This window comes from Nothobranchius furzeri, chromosome 12 (assembly GCF_043380555.1).
Source record: "Nothobranchius furzeri strain GRZ-AD chromosome 12, NfurGRZ-RIMD1, whole genome shotgun sequence".
NCBI lineage: Eukaryota > Metazoa > Chordata > Actinopteri > Cyprinodontiformes > Nothobranchiidae > Nothobranchius > Nothobranchius furzeri.
The window spans coordinates 65,620,444-65,635,055 of NC_091752.1; the positions used below are offsets into that span (position 1 = coordinate 65,620,444).

The following is a 14,612-nucleotide window of genomic DNA, read 5'->3' on the forward strand; positions in this document are numbered from 1 at the left end:
GCTTAGACAGATGGTTGGTCCGATGCCGTGGTTCTCAGTCCTGGTCCTGGAGGGCCGGTATCCAACACATTTTAGTTGTCTCTCATCAGGCTCTGCAGAAGCCTGTTAATCACCTGCTGATTTAAATCAGGTGTGTTGAAACAGGGTTAAAACTAAAACACGCTGGATACTGGCCCTCTAGGACCAGGATTGGGAACCACTGGTCTGGAGCATACAGGTGTGTGTGTGTGTGTGTGTGTGTGGCATGGCCAGCTCCAGCTCGTCTTGCCCGGAAACGGCTCTTTCTGGAACGAGGTGGGCAACTTCAATCTTCGAGAGAGCATGTTTTAGTTTTTTCCCTGTTCCAACACACTTGATTCAATCACCTGCTGTTTAAAATCACGTGTGTTAAAGCAGGGAAACCACTAAAACATGCTCTCCAGGAACAGGATTGCCCAGTCCTGTTCTGGAAGGTACCTAAACAGTCAAAGAATAAAACTGCTGAAGTTGCTTTAAGCGAGAAGGATTTTGGGCAAAGAACTTCATGAACATGTTTCGAATCAACTATAAAGCCATAACTTGACATGAAGTCCTAATATGTCCTTTTTAAAGGGCTGAGCAGAAACTCTCTGTAAAGAAGTGAGGGACCTCCAGAGTCCTCCAGAACCACGTGAGACTAAAGAAGTCTAACAGGGAACAGCTACTGGCTTTCTGTTGTCCTACAAGCTGTGGAAGTGGACTAAAGACCGGTCCATCACACACAACTTTGACATTTTTTATAATTAATGCCATATTGGAATTTGTTGTGTTTGTGTATATTTTAGTTAAGACTTGAATTATTTTAAAATCTGGAAAACAATCATTTTTTATTATGTCCTAATATGTAAAATCTTAAAACTTTTTGCCAACATAACTTCATATTTTAGTAGGGGACTAGTTTCGGCTTGCTTCTAGCACCCCCTAGTGTCCGTTTAGTAGAACCGAAAGCAAAACCTATCTCCTTGCTGTGCGTTCGTCTTCATAGTACCTTGATCTAACAGCTGAAATGTCTTCTCAGCCTTCCTTAATGTCTACAGGAGTGATTCATCACTAAATTAAAGAGCAAGTCACCCCCAAATCTACTTTTTTTCCTGATAACTATATAAATGTGTGTCTAATTGTGCTGCAGACATAGTCAATAGTTTTGCACTTAAAAATATATAAAAATAAAAATTTTAATTTTCTGCCTAAAACTGTCAGTGTTGTGCCGTTGTCAGGTAAAAACTCTGCATTGTATTTGAATTTAAATCTGCCATCGCTATTGGCTAAGAGGTTGTTCTGATGTCACAATGTTGTCGCGAGCCTGTGTGTGTATATATGTTAGCGGCTCTGCCCTCTCGGTCTGCTAAGCAACAGCATTTGTTGCATTTTTCAAACAGGAAGTGGAGTAATATTCTGGTAGAGGGTGACTTGCTCTTTAAAGAGCAAGTCACCCCTACCAGAGTCTAACTCCACTCTCACTTCATGTTTAAAAAATGCAACAAATGCTGTTGCCTGGCAGACCGAGAGGGCGGAGCCGCTAACAAATACAGACACACACAGGTTCACCACAGCATTGTGACATCATAATGTACCAGTTTACATCATAGCATACCTCTTAGCCAATAGCGGTGGCAGATTTAAATTCAAATACAATGCAGAGTTTTTACCTGACAACGGCACAACACTGCCAGTTTTAGGCAGAAAATTAAAATTTTACCTAAAATGCACTAAACTACAAAACTATTGACTACACGTGTCTGCAGCACGATTAGACACTCGTTTGTTTAGTTTATCAGGGGAAAAAAGTTGATTTGGGGGTGACTCGCTCTTTAAACTAATCAGCTGCGTTTATGATATAAAACAGGGGTGGGGAACCTTTTTGGCTGAGAGAGCCATAAAAGCCAAGTATTTTGAAATGTATTTCCCTGAGAGCCATATATATATATATTTTTTTTTATACACTGAATATACTATATGTGTGCAATTTTAAATAAGACCAACATCTTCTCATCACCTCTAGCTCATTGACACCAAAAGTGCCCTTTTTCGTCACGTAAGTACAAAAAGGGGGTTTCCCCTTTTCTGACTGCAGATCCTAATGCAGCGTAAAACTGACGCGATGGGATGTCCACAGCCGGGGCACCAAACGAGCTCATGTACCTCACTGGAACCTTATCCTCTTGTTATTTAACCTTCCCCTCACCCCTATCCTAACTTAACCAGCTTGCTAGCTAACACTTTACCCTTACAGTGACCAAGTGTTTGTTTCCCACATAAAATTAGTTGGGTTTGGACCGAGGCAATGCGAGGGCGAGGTTTCAACTCCCAAGGTGGAGGTTAGAAGTAGAGGTATTTGTAACCTCCCCCTCGCCAGATGGTATGTTCCAACGTTCTGCTAGCCTGGGCTAGATTTATGCGTGAAACTTAGTGGTCCACTAAGCTTCACGCAGATCCATTTAACCAGTTCAGCAGCATAAATTCTTCCTATTTATAGCGCCCCCTATTGTTGAATCAAGCTGAAAATCAACAAATACGCTTGAATTTACTTTGGGTACGGTTGATATGAAAAGCTTTGTCAAAATCTTTTAAAGTTATACCAAAAAAACTTTTTCATTTCAAAAAAATTGTTTTAAAAAGTCACATTTCCAAAAATAAATAAAATATCAAAAATCCGTCCACAACGTTTGGTCAGCCGCTCTTCCCCTCGTCAGGCAAAGTTTTGATTTGATTGTGTTTGACGGCCGGGAGGAGTTAACGAAAGTATGTTTTACTTACTATGCTATTTCCTACTAATTAGCCTAAGTTTAAATATTTTTTCAAAATACTCATCTAAATTTGACTGCCTCAATGAACATACAGGATGAGATCATTTGTTTTTTTTACTGAAGAACTGGGGAGAAAATTGACCCAAACTTTTTTGGAGTACAACAGCGCCACCTATTGGATCAAATTCAAAAGATTTTCTGTGATTGTAGATGACACTGTTACGAATAAGAACTGTAACTTTCTTTGTAGAATATACATTTTTCATGAGTAAAGGTGAAAAATGTTAAAGCCCATAAGCCACGCCCATTTTTAAATCATTTTCAAAATATGGCTTAAGGGTCCGATAATTAACATCTGTGCCAAGTTCTGTGGAACTCTATCAAGCCGTTTTGCTGAAACAAACTTTTTGACTCTTTAGCGCCCCCTATTGGTGGATCAAAACAAAATTTAAGTAGAAGTTGCTTACAGCTCATACTTTGTATAGTCTAAAGTCTCATCATCTAAATCTAAAACATTGTGGAGATATCATTAATTAGGACATGTGCTAGGTAGCGCACTGAATTTGACCATGTGTCATTTAAGCAAATTTAAATATTTCTGCAAAATTCTTCATCACAATTACTTAACTTCATCTATAGATCATATATCCCAAGTTTGAAGCTGATTTGATGAAAAATGACAGATTGGTGATTAAAAATAAGTTTAGCATTTTTTGCGATCTAGCAAAAAATCTAGTTAGGCGGAAATGGGCGTGGCCAATAAAAACGACATGCAGGATCATCCAAGGATCAAGCACATATAAAGTTTTTGACTGTAGGGCCTATGGTTTGGGAGCTAGTAGCTGAAAAGCATTGACCTTCGCAACAGCGCCACCTAGTGATTGCTGGTTATGAATTTTCAAATCTGAGTAGCAGTCAGGATTTTCTACCAGACTGCCATGTCAGATTTTTTTCTGGCATTTTCTGGTTCCTGCGCCCATATGGAATTAGCGGAGAAGAATAATGTCGGAAAAATAATGAAAAATCTGTACAAAAACAATAGGGTTCCCTGCCCGTTGGGCTTGGAACCCTAATAAACACGCTTCCATGGGTATCTGACTAGCACACCATCATGTGATCGTCATGCTGAGCCCAATGCTTTGGTGACAGGACTTAGAAATGCTGGAGTCAGGAGAAATCTACACACCACAGCAGCAAGAACAAAAAAGGTTTAAATCAGCCTCAATTTTCAGAGTCTTAGACGCTATCTTGGTAAAGTAAATATAATCGACTCAACCTTTTCGTGTCAGCAGACTCTTGCTCCTGAGGTTCAAACATCGGCTCTAACCCAGATCTCAGTTGTTTTCATTCCAGTCAAAACTGGTTTGGAATAACAGATTTCCTTCATAAAACAGAATCAAGACATATTTTACTGGAATAATATTGTTAATTTGAATATCTTTCATCAGTCTGTTATATACAATAAGATCTCCCCCCAAAAAAACAGTGCCAAAGCTCCGTCAGCAAAGTAGCAATTGTACAATGGTAAGTATAACACAATTTAGATCATGGGGTCGATTCCAAGTGCTCTCGTGTGTGGTTTAACTTCCTGGAGGGGTCGAGGCCTTTACGCCATGCTCCGACAATAACAAACCCCGCTGCGATCCTTAATCCCGTTCCCAAATGTTCATAGTGACGGTAACACTCTGCAGAGATCTCCCTTTAAAAATATTCAAATAAATATATATTGCGCCGGTCCTTGAACGAGTGAAAACGCTTCTGATGAATACTCTGCATCATTTCAAAGACATGGAGTTGACTCCTCTGGCTGCTGCCGCCGCCGCCACCACTGCTTCTTTTGCTGTGGGAGGAAACGGCAGACACACAGAATTAGCTTAGCCGGCTGCTTTCTGGGACACAGAAACAGTAGAAGTGCCGCTGAAGGTCTGGAAGGAAGGCGGAGGAGATAAGAGGCTGGTCTAATGTCAAGATTACATTTAATTACTGGGATATTTGAGCCATTTTGAAGAATGATTGTGTAAAGTTATAAATTATTACTGCCTTACTTATTAATAATTACTCCATAAACAATGGTCTCCTAAACAGCCTCTGTTCAGTGAAATAGCTTTTACATCTAGTGCTTATTGGAGCTATTAGTTGTTTTATAACTTTCTCTGCAACCCTTCCTTCTCCGTTTATCAGCGAGCAGCAGAGGAAGGTGTCGCCCTCTGCTGGAGAGATGATGGGGACTGTGTCATGGGCAAGGGAGGCATGGGCAGACAGTGTCGCCCTCTGCCACCCACGGATAAACGGAGAAGGAAGTGATGCCGACAACAGCGGCGAGCTCTGAAGAAGGCTACAGCGTCAGTCAAAACATCAGCAAAATGTTGGATAAAGAACCAAGTAATGCATGACTGAAACTCAAACATTTCACTAAATATATATATTTGATCATTTTATTATTAAAAACTTGTAAAGATGTGATCAGACACAAATGACCAGATCGTTTAAGAAACTGATCGCTATTGGTTTATGTTTTTCCACCAGAAAAGCTACAAAACAGTAATTACAATGAGAATCTGTACTGTCATGATGTCCTTGTTAAATAGGTTTTAAGCTAGGTTTGGTTTTAGGGCTCCTCGCAGCAACATTAATATTTACTGCTTGCTGTTCACTTAGTCACTTTCAGATGACTGTCTTTGAAACAAAACACACTTTCAGCACATCCTGCCTACCTTTTTTCTCATCTTCTTTCTTTTTTGCTGCCTCCTCTCTCTGTTTCCTGATGATTGCAAGGCGAGCGAGGTCGGCTTTGGCCTGGTCTGTCTTCCCAGCCAAATGCATCTTCATGTAGCGCTCCTTCGCTTTCTGCTTCTCGATCTCTTCTCTGGTCAGGAGAATGCGACACGTACAAACACTTTTACATTATGATGTGTTCCATAACTCTCCAAAATACTCTGTTTAATGCTGCTACAGTGGAACAGACACACACACCTCTCTCTCCTTGATAACTGTCGGGGCTCATCCAGCTCAATCTGTGCCACCTTCTTGGACTTCTGGGCCACTCTGTTTGGGTTCTCGATTTCGATCAAGCCCTCCACACCATGTTTCCTCCTCTGGAGACACAGTGTTAGAAATTAGCTGTGTGTGCTGTATATCTAAACAACTAAATATGTGTTTTAAAAAAAGTGTAAATGTTGGCTGTTAAGACCCACACCACCCCAAACTCAGCGTTAAATTATGGAAAAGGTCAGGACAAATCCAGGTCGAAGCAATAGGAACATTTTCTTCTTTATCTAGATGATGATTTTAGCCGAGTTGTGCTCAAGAACACTTTGATTACAGATATGATTCTGTTTCATGTAAGTACTGTCACTCACAGACAGACAGACAGACAGACAGACAGACAGACAGACAGACAGACAGACAGACAGATAGATAGATAGATAGATAGATAGATAGATAGATAGATAGATAGATAGATAGATAGATAGATAGATAGATAGATAGATAGATAGATAGATAGATAGATAGATAGATAGATAATCTTTATTGACAGACTCTTAGGTCCAGATAAAAAAAATATATATATATTTAAAAAAACATTAAAAATAATTAATGAAAACAAATAGAACAAATCAAATAAAAATCTAAAAACTTACTATAAAGATGTTCCACACAATTAAGAGTAACCACACAAACACTTCAACCAACATTTCCTTATACTGGACAAACTGCTCACAGCAGGATCAGCGATTGCTAAAATGATACTGTTGGCAGAACTATCCAGTCGTTCTCTAAGAGTGATTATTAGTTTTCTTAAAAGAGCTTTAAAAGCACAAATTCCTGCTGTTACAAACATCTGCCTGGCACAGGAACGAGGTGAGCCTCCTTACCACATGGTGTGCTGACAACAACCTCTCTAAATGTGGAGAAGACCAAGGAGATTGTTGTGGACTTCAGGAGAGCACACACTCAGCATGCTCCTCTGACCATCGATGGTGTGTCTGTGGAGTGAGCCAGCACCAAGTTCCTGGGAGTGCACATTACAGAGGATCTCTCCTGGACGAACAACACCATAGTATTGGCTAGGAAATCACAGCAGCGTCTCTTCTTCCTCCGCAAACTAAGAAGAGCAAGAGCACCAGCCCCCATCCTGTACGCTTTCTACAGAGGCACCATCGAGAGCATCCTGTCGTGCGGCATCACTGTGTGGTTCGGAGCCCGCAACGTTTCCTGCCTTAAAACCCTCCAACGTATAGTGAGAGCAGCAGAGAAGATCATTGGGGTCTCTCTCCCCTCCCTACCAGACATTTACAGCACCCGCCTCACAAAAAAGGCCCTTCGCATTGCGGCTGATCCCACTCACCCAATGCAAACCTCTTCGAGCTGCTGCCGTCAGGGAGGAGACTGTGGAGTCTCAAGGCCAGGACCAACAGACTGATGGACAGCTTTATCCATCAGGCAGTTAGGAAGCTAAACTCCCTCCCGGCTCTCCCCCCTCTCCTCTCTGTCCCCCCACAGTCTCTCTGAACTTGGTTACTTTTTTTTATACTAAATGTTTATTTGCTATCTAGCGAGAGTTTGAGAGTAACGTAATTTCATTTCTCTGTATGTCCTGTACATGCGGCAGAATTGACAATAAAACTGACTTTGACTTTTTACATCCTTCCAGAAACCTTTGACATCATTACTCATAAATTTTCTGGCCATAGAATCTGCCCTCATGATCTGCTCATTTTTTAATATAAAACGAACAGCATACTTGTATCTGGCATTTGCACGATTTCCTGTTTTTTCTGTTCAAATTCCAGACCTTGCTTAGGTCTCCCAATCATATCCCAAAGTTTAAAAGCTACCCGTGCTTCATCCTGATACATGGCAATATGTTCTTTCCAGCCAAGCCTGATATGAAGTTTCTGCTTATGCTTACCTTTGACATGAAATGGCTTACCACTTTCATACAAAACGTCCACTATAGCATCATACATAGAGCAGAGTTCACGTTTATGTTCAAGATTCTTACAATTGACATCTTTACACAGGATAGCCTCTTTAGCCACACAGATGTAGTGTAGGTGGCAGTCGTTGTTACATTAATTATCAAGAAAAACACCTGAATGATTCCAGGACTTCAGCCTGAATTAATGTGCCTATACTGGATGAGACTGGGACCATGTGAATTTTGTGATTCCCATCCTGGATAAGAGAGAAGAGTGTCATGGAAACAGTGCAGTGGTACCGAGGAATCTTCATCATCGCTGTCTTCTGAGTCGGATCCAGGTAGCTTGTCTTCTGCCACGTCTTTCTGAGCTACTCCTTCACCCTCCTCCTCTTCTTGCTCATGCTGTGACACAAAAACAACACCATCAACAGGCAGGTAAGACTAACAATAACATCCAAGTCACCAAATTAAGCAGACTCATAAGCAACCCAAACACTCAAGGCCATCCGTGATGTTCATTCAAGTGAACAGGAGCCGTTCCAGATAGTTTTGTCTCTCATAGTTAGTTAAAAAAAACATTTATTGTGAAATGGCAAAACACATGCTTCACTTGTGTGTAAACTGAATAAATAAAAATAATCCATTCACCTTTTTCCTCTCCTTTTCTGCCTTCATCTGAGCGTCTATCTCTTCAGGGCTAGTGTACGTGCGCATGCGACCCTTGTGGCCACCTTTTTTACCTGGAACAGAATGAAACATGACATCACACACGCACACCCGAATAGAAAAGACATACAGAGGTGGTAAACAGCCAACAGACAGCTGTCATACGGAACGGTTTATTTACTTTCTGTTAGCGGCGACTTGCTATTTTTAACACAAGTGGCAGTACACACGTACAAGTCAGCAGACGGTTTACTTTAGTACGCCGCTCCGCTGAAACCGTTTTCTGTTGTCGGCATGCCAAACGATACACACAAACGAGTTGTGACGCCGCCATGACAGAAAATACAAATGTTCTTACCTCCTTTTGGCATTTTGACAGACGAGGTATTTACTACAACTTGTGTAATAGGTAAAAACTAACAAGAAACATATATGTTAAGGCACCAGCACAAACTGACAGCTGGCTAAACTCAGACGCGATGAACTGCGGCTTCTTTGAGCGGGCCAAAGATTTGCCTGTCTAAAAATGTTATGTTCAGCAAATTTCTCCAGCTAATAGAAATGATGCCAGCTACATAAAAGAAAACATAACGTGTAAAAAATAACTCCTTGTTGAAATATTTACCTGTTAATGTCATTTTGTAAAGGGAATATTATTTTCTTTGTTTAACTTTTAGGCAAACCATCAGTGTACTAAAGTGATGCAATATGCCAGGAACAGTTAAAAACATCAAGCTTTTTTTAAAACATTTATTTTTTACTAAAGTACATCTTAGTTTAAAACCTGTAAATTGTATAAATTGAAGACAATATTTATAATGTTTTTGAAAAATGATTACAAAGATGTCAATTTGACTCGGTGACGTTATCAGAAACGGAAAAAACAAACTTAAGCCCCAACAAAGTGACGTCATAATCACTCGCCTAGAAGAGGCTTTAGCGAGAGGATCGAAAACACCAAAAGCTTTTTTTGTTGTTGCGTTTTGTACAAAACAGTCAAAATGCCCAAGGTAAAGAGAAGCCGAAAGCCACCTCCAGACGGGTGGGAACTTATCGAGCCTACTTTGGACGAACTGGATCAGAAAATGAGAGAAGGTTTGCTTTGCTAGCTTTTAGCCGAATGTTTAGTTTCAGTGAACGACGACATTGCTAAAAAAAGAGCCAGTCAATCCTGTTAAATACAGCTTGTGTTTGCTTTAGACATTTTGTTCGTTGTAAAAGTATCCTGCTTTTCCAAAAAAGAAATGTTTAATTGCTCACATCACCTTGAACGGGTGGATACCAGAACACAGATGTAATTTTGACTCTGTTTGGATAAATACCCTAAATCGTTTCTGTCTGTGTCTCAGCTGAAACAGAGCCGCATGAGGGAAAGAGAAAGGTGGAGGCCCTCTGGCCAATTTTCAGGCTTCATCATCAGCGCAGTCGCTACATCTTCGACCTCTTCTACAAACGAAAAGCCATCAGCAGAGGTAGACGGGACCAGCTTCATTATTTCATTCTTGTTTTCATCAGTGGTCACCCTAGTGAACAGCTGCTGACGGGATACATAACCATCAACTTTGAACTCTTGTGTTTCTCCATAGGCTGCAACCCGCTGTCAGTGTATAGAATGACAAAATTATTCTTATAATATGAATCATCACATAATCAGTGTTGGGCAAGTTACTTCAAAACTGTAATGCATTATTTATTACTTGTTACCCTCATTTTAAAGTAATTCATTACATTACAATATTACTGATTTTAAAATGTAAGGTATTACACTACTTTTGCATTACTCTAAGTTACTTTCACCTCTTCAACTTCAACATGAATCTGGTAACCTGACGTTCAGTGAGCTCATGACATATATGTGGAAGGTGATGTGGTGTCTGAGCTAGGGTTGCTGTTAAAAACAGTCAGATATAATAACAGTGCTTTAAAATGATTGTTTATTAAATAAAAGCAACAACAATCTGTACTCTCAGCACGCTGCCATCTTATATTAACTGAGCAGGGAGTGAGGTGGTGGAGGCTCCAAGCCTATATTTGCCTTGGTCCCCAAACGCCTTGATACGGCCCTGGATGTGGGACTGACTTCTGAGGTGATCTGATTCTATCACATGTATAAATATTAAATGCTTATATATTATTGCTTTTCACTGGTAAAAATGTCTGTTGGGGATAAATCTACCTACTTTTTTTCTTGATTTTATGTGAATAATTTCCTGCCCTTTTCTCTCTCTAACCTTCCTGCATGCTGCATGTTTTCTCAGTCTTCCAGAAAAGCTGTTTCCTAGATTTCCTACTTTCTAACTAACCAGCCAAAGGGATCTACCGAACGCAAAAAAAAAAAAAAGCTTCATATGCGCTTTGCTCCAGCAGCGATGAGTTGAAATCACCGGGGCACAGATTATGAACTCAGCTGAAAAGTACATGAAGTACCAGAGAATATGGGCTGAAATAAACGATCGCAAGTGAATTATTTTGTTTTGGTGGAGCGAATTTGTGAATATAACAGCGGCCGCGCGCAGGACGCAGCTGGAATATTTGAGCCATTACCGCTGCGTCCTCTCTGCTCACAGAATGCCCGCAAAGCTGAATCCATAAATGACGTCATATATGTGGATACTGGATCTTTTTTCAGGCTTCCCGCAATTTGAATTTTTAGGAAACCCACATCTTGATTCTGGGTTTAAAAATGCATTGTAATTACTGCGTTACTGACAATTGTACCAAGTAAATATTACCATTTACTTTTCCTGTAATGCCTTCCATTACCACATTACAGCAAAAAGCAATGCATTACAGTAATTAATTACTTTTGTACCGCGTTACTCCCAGCACTGCTCATAATAAATATTAATTTGGCAAATGCTTATTTGAAATAATTTCCTAATGGATGACATCAACCTGAACGACTTGTGGAAAAAAATGGACGTACCATAAAACATGTGAAGCTTACAGAAATGGCTTGAATTTACCAGAGAACAACATAATAAGCTCTTAATGCTCTGGAAGTAGCCTGAAGACTACAGTTTTTCAATAGAATGCAGTTTTTTTAAAGTTTGCTTTAGTTTTCCATTTTTTATTCTTAATATTTTCCTTTTGACATTTCATCTTGACACTTTTTTCCCTCCAAAGTGGCACGTGTTCTCCATTGTACACAAGTCATGCATGCAAGGATATATTTAAATATCTCCTATTATCTTGTGTTTTTATGTATCGGAACATAAACTGAACTAAAGTAGATTATTGTTTTTTTTTTGCAACATTACACGTTCAGAACTCATAGTTCCATTGTTGATGTAGAAAAACACCAGATCTGTTTCTTTAACCTGATTTTCCTTTCCTGGCAGAGCTTTACGAGTACTGTATAAAAGAAGGCTACGCAGACAAGAACCTGATTGCGAAGTGGAAGAAGCAGGGCTATGAGAACCTCTGCTGCCTGCGGTGCATTCAAACACGAGACACCAACTTTGGGACTAACTGCATCTGCAGAGTCCCCAAGAGCAAGCTTGAAGTTGTAAGTCGGACAGTATTGAAGCGTGTTTACGCCAGTCAGATGGGTCTTCATAAAGTATCTGTCTTCTGCAGGGGAGGATCATCGAGTGCACTCACTGTGGTTGCAGAGGATGTTCTGGCTGAGCTGCTGCTTTTGGACTCATCGTTTTGTTCCACATCCAGCCTTCACCCAAATGACCCCAAACCCTTTTGATTTCATTTGTCTGCTTCAGAAACCGTCATCTTTGTCTTTAAAGGGGATCAATGTTTTGATAGTTTTGTGTTTTAACACATGAGGGAATAAAAAAAAAAAGGGGCCATGTTGTTTTAGGACGAGTTTTTCTTTAACACATAAAAAAAGAGAGAACTGTTTCTGGCTCAGACCTGTCATTCCAGCTCCGCCACACCCAGAGTGGAGGTCCGTTCTGAAATGATCTGAAAAGCTTTTTTCTTTTTAAATGTCACGTCTTTCATCTGTAATGGCTCATTGTTATTATTCTAGTATGATTTAAAATAAAACATTTCAGGTGAATTTGTCTTGTTTTGAATTTATTCAGAGTCAGCCTTTCCTTAAACAAATTCTGATTTTTAAAGAACTAAACTGCTATATCAATGTTTAAAGGAGCTAATCAGACATGTTTATTTAGTTCCTGCTCACTGCAAATAAAGCTGTCATTTAAACATCTCAAATACATGAAAATCTTATGGATCTTCAAAATGCTGATAAATATCTATTACTGTTGTTTATACTTTGAAATATATGCATATTATTTAAGAATATATAAGATATTTAAATACTCCATCTGAATACTTGAACTGCTGCTTTGTTATAAAAACAATGTGACCAAAATGTTTCAGTTTCACACAAATTTTCAAAAATATGCTAAACTCAGAATTGTAGGAGTATATTTGTTTTTTGTTTTGTTTTTTTTACTTTTTTCATTAATCAAATAAATGAGCAATCTCCCTCCAGCTGCTGTTTTCGACCCATGGTTCACATAATAAACTCATTATTGGGACAACGAGCCATTCATCTTTTTACGAATTCCCTTCCAGCAGCCAGACATCGTCGGTAATCTCTGTAAGTGGATTTGATCATCAGTTCTCTGGTAGTTCAAAGTTTTCCTGTTAACTGGATTTTGTATTTTACTGTTCTTTCTGAAGATTTAATCTGAGAGCATTTTGGGAATCGTCTTGTTTGTTAAAATTTTTGATATTTTTCATGAATGCAGCCAAAGAAAAGAAAACGAGCTGTGTCTTCCTGGCAGGATGTTGGTAACGGAGTCCAGGAGACACAGTTCAGTTATTATTGCTACACTCTGCTGATCAAGTATAAAAACTGACCATAAAACCTAGCAAATATACAAGAAACTGGCTTAAAATGCAGGACAAGTGTTGCCAAAAATCTTTGTTTTTTTTAGAACTGAAATAGTTTGAATTGTTTGTACAACTCTCACATCTCTGTGGAGGATTTTCTTCCACTCTTCTTGACAGATTTGTTTTAACTCGGGCACACTGGAGGGGTTCCAGCACAACTCTAGTGTTTAAAACTGTTGGTCTAGAACAGTGAACCCCAACTGGTGGCTCGAGGACCACATCCGGCCCGCCAGACCGTTTCTCACCGTTTTTACTGTTTTTTTAAGAGTGCCAGAACGTTGCGCGCTAGGATGATGTCAACGCCAAATCAACCAAAACAAAGCAGAGACTCGCCTCTTACATCAGGAAGAATCCGCGCTTTTCGAGCGTTATCTGTTCATAATCCGTTGTTGAATTGTGATCGGCAGAAGCTTTTCCGGTTCGTGTCTCACTTCTTTTTTAACAGCAGCGGCCCAAAACGATCTCCTAACACATGGATGTTCTGCTTCCTGATCACGTGACGTGTGACGTATGCGGATGAAGATCGGCTTTAGAGCTGAGATGTTTGTTCTCACGGTGCGGGGACTCGTTCCGACGCCCACACAGTAAAAACATGCAAATGATGAATTTAGTCGTTATTGGCAGTGAACGAGTTAAGTGACAGTGTGACGCAGATCTGTCAGGCTTTTCTAATCCCAGGGTTTCACGGTCTGTTTTCTATCAGAAGTTAATGCAAGAGATAGGTGCAGGAGACTATTTTCATGTTCAGCCTTTATGAAAGAGTGACCGATTATGATCAGGAATCACTTTAAAACGATTTTTCAGTGTTCTGCACCTTTAAGTTATCACAAAAATCTGTAGTTATTAATGCTTAGGCTCCGCCCTCAGCAGGGGGTCCACAGGGGGATACAAGCTTCCCTCAGGCAGTGCCGGCCCAAGCCTTTGTGGGGCCCTAAGCAGGTTTTTTTGGGGCCCCCCATACCAACAAGCCAACACCAGATGATTCATCATTGCTAGGCTACACCTTTTGTGTAACATGCTTACCACTATTAGTGTCTTTTGTAATTAGCTTATAGCTTACAAGTGTTATTATTGCTATTGAATAGAACTTTATGGGAGAAGCAACCAACAAAAATGATCTTAATTTGCATTTTGAAATGCAGAGTGTTATTTAAGCGTGGTCTATTAATCAACCTCTTTGAATATAACATCAACAGACAAACACTGAATTTACAGTAAAAAAGGTAAGTTTATGATCTTTTATTTTTCAAAATTTAAATGTTTAAAATGTGCTGAACTACTAAATAAAACCAAATCACACTACATAATATATTTGTTTTTTCATGTGAAACATTTAGTTTGTAGTATTTAAAGTTATTAAGACATTTTTTCCTCTCCTGATCTTGGGGGCCCCT

General features: G+C 39.7%; 2 protein-coding genes across 3 annotated transcripts; one reads left to right on the forward strand and one right to left on the reverse strand.

The window, feature by feature from the left end:
* Window positions 1-4,151: 4,151 nt before the first annotated feature.
* pdap1b (pdgfa associated protein 1b) lies at window positions 4,152-8,859 on the reverse strand. Its single transcript, XM_015945383.3, has 6 exons — window positions 8,714-8,859; window positions 8,338-8,429; window positions 7,987-8,091; window positions 5,739-5,860; window positions 5,480-5,631; window positions 4,152-4,605 (listed from the first exon to the last, which is right to left on the reverse strand). Exons 1-6 carry the CDS (start codon window positions 8,724-8,726, stop codon window positions 4,541-4,543), a joined length of 549 nt encoding a protein of 182 aa, XP_015800869.1. The 5' UTR covers window positions 8,727-8,859; the 3' UTR covers window positions 4,152-4,540.
* Window positions 8,860-9,239: 380 nt separating this feature from the next.
* On the forward strand, window positions 9,240-12,373 carry bud31 (BUD31 homolog). 2 transcript variants are annotated; one of them, XM_015945385.3, is made up of 4 exons: window positions 9,240-9,450; window positions 9,705-9,827; window positions 11,697-11,860; window positions 11,935-12,373. In XM_015945385.3, the coding sequence occupies exons 1-4, from the start codon at window positions 9,357-9,359 to the stop codon at window positions 11,983-11,985; spliced, it is 432 nt and encodes a 143-aa protein (XP_015800871.1). In that variant the 5' UTR covers window positions 9,240-9,356; the 3' UTR covers window positions 11,986-12,373. The 2 variants fall into 2 exon arrangements, with proteins under 2 accessions (XP_015800871.1, XP_015800870.1); XM_015945384.3 differs by having other exon boundaries at window positions 9,241-9,450; window positions 11,697-11,863.
* Window positions 12,374-14,612: the final 2,239 nt, after the last annotated feature.

What these genes read in the sequence shown, in the direction of transcription:
- pdap1b (XM_015945383.3), bottom strand. An exon ending in CAGAAAAGGAGAGGAAAAAG is followed by an intron (nt 8,092 to 8,337) that starts GTGAATGGATTA and finishes TTTGTGTCACAG; the next exon opens with CATGAGCAAGAAGAGGAGGA. An exon ending in GCGATGATGAAGATTCCTCG is followed by an intron (nt 5,861 to 7,986) that starts GTACCACTGCAC and finishes CTGTGTCTCCAG; the next exon opens with AGGAGGAAACATGGTGTGGA.
- bud31 (XM_015945384.3), top strand. Translation starts at nt 9,357, where the DNA reads ATGCCCAAGGTAAAGAGAAGCCGAAAGCCACCTCCAGACGGGTGGGAA. An exon ending in GGATCAGAAAATGAGAGAAG is followed by an intron (nt 9,451 to 9,704) that starts GTTTGCTTTGCT and finishes TCTGTGTCTCAG; the next exon opens with CTGAAACAGAGCCGCATGAG. An exon ending in CCAAGAGCAAGCTTGAAGTT is followed by an intron (nt 11,864 to 11,934) that starts GTAAGTCGGACA and finishes TGTCTTCTGCAG; the next exon opens with GGGAGGATCATCGAGTGCAC.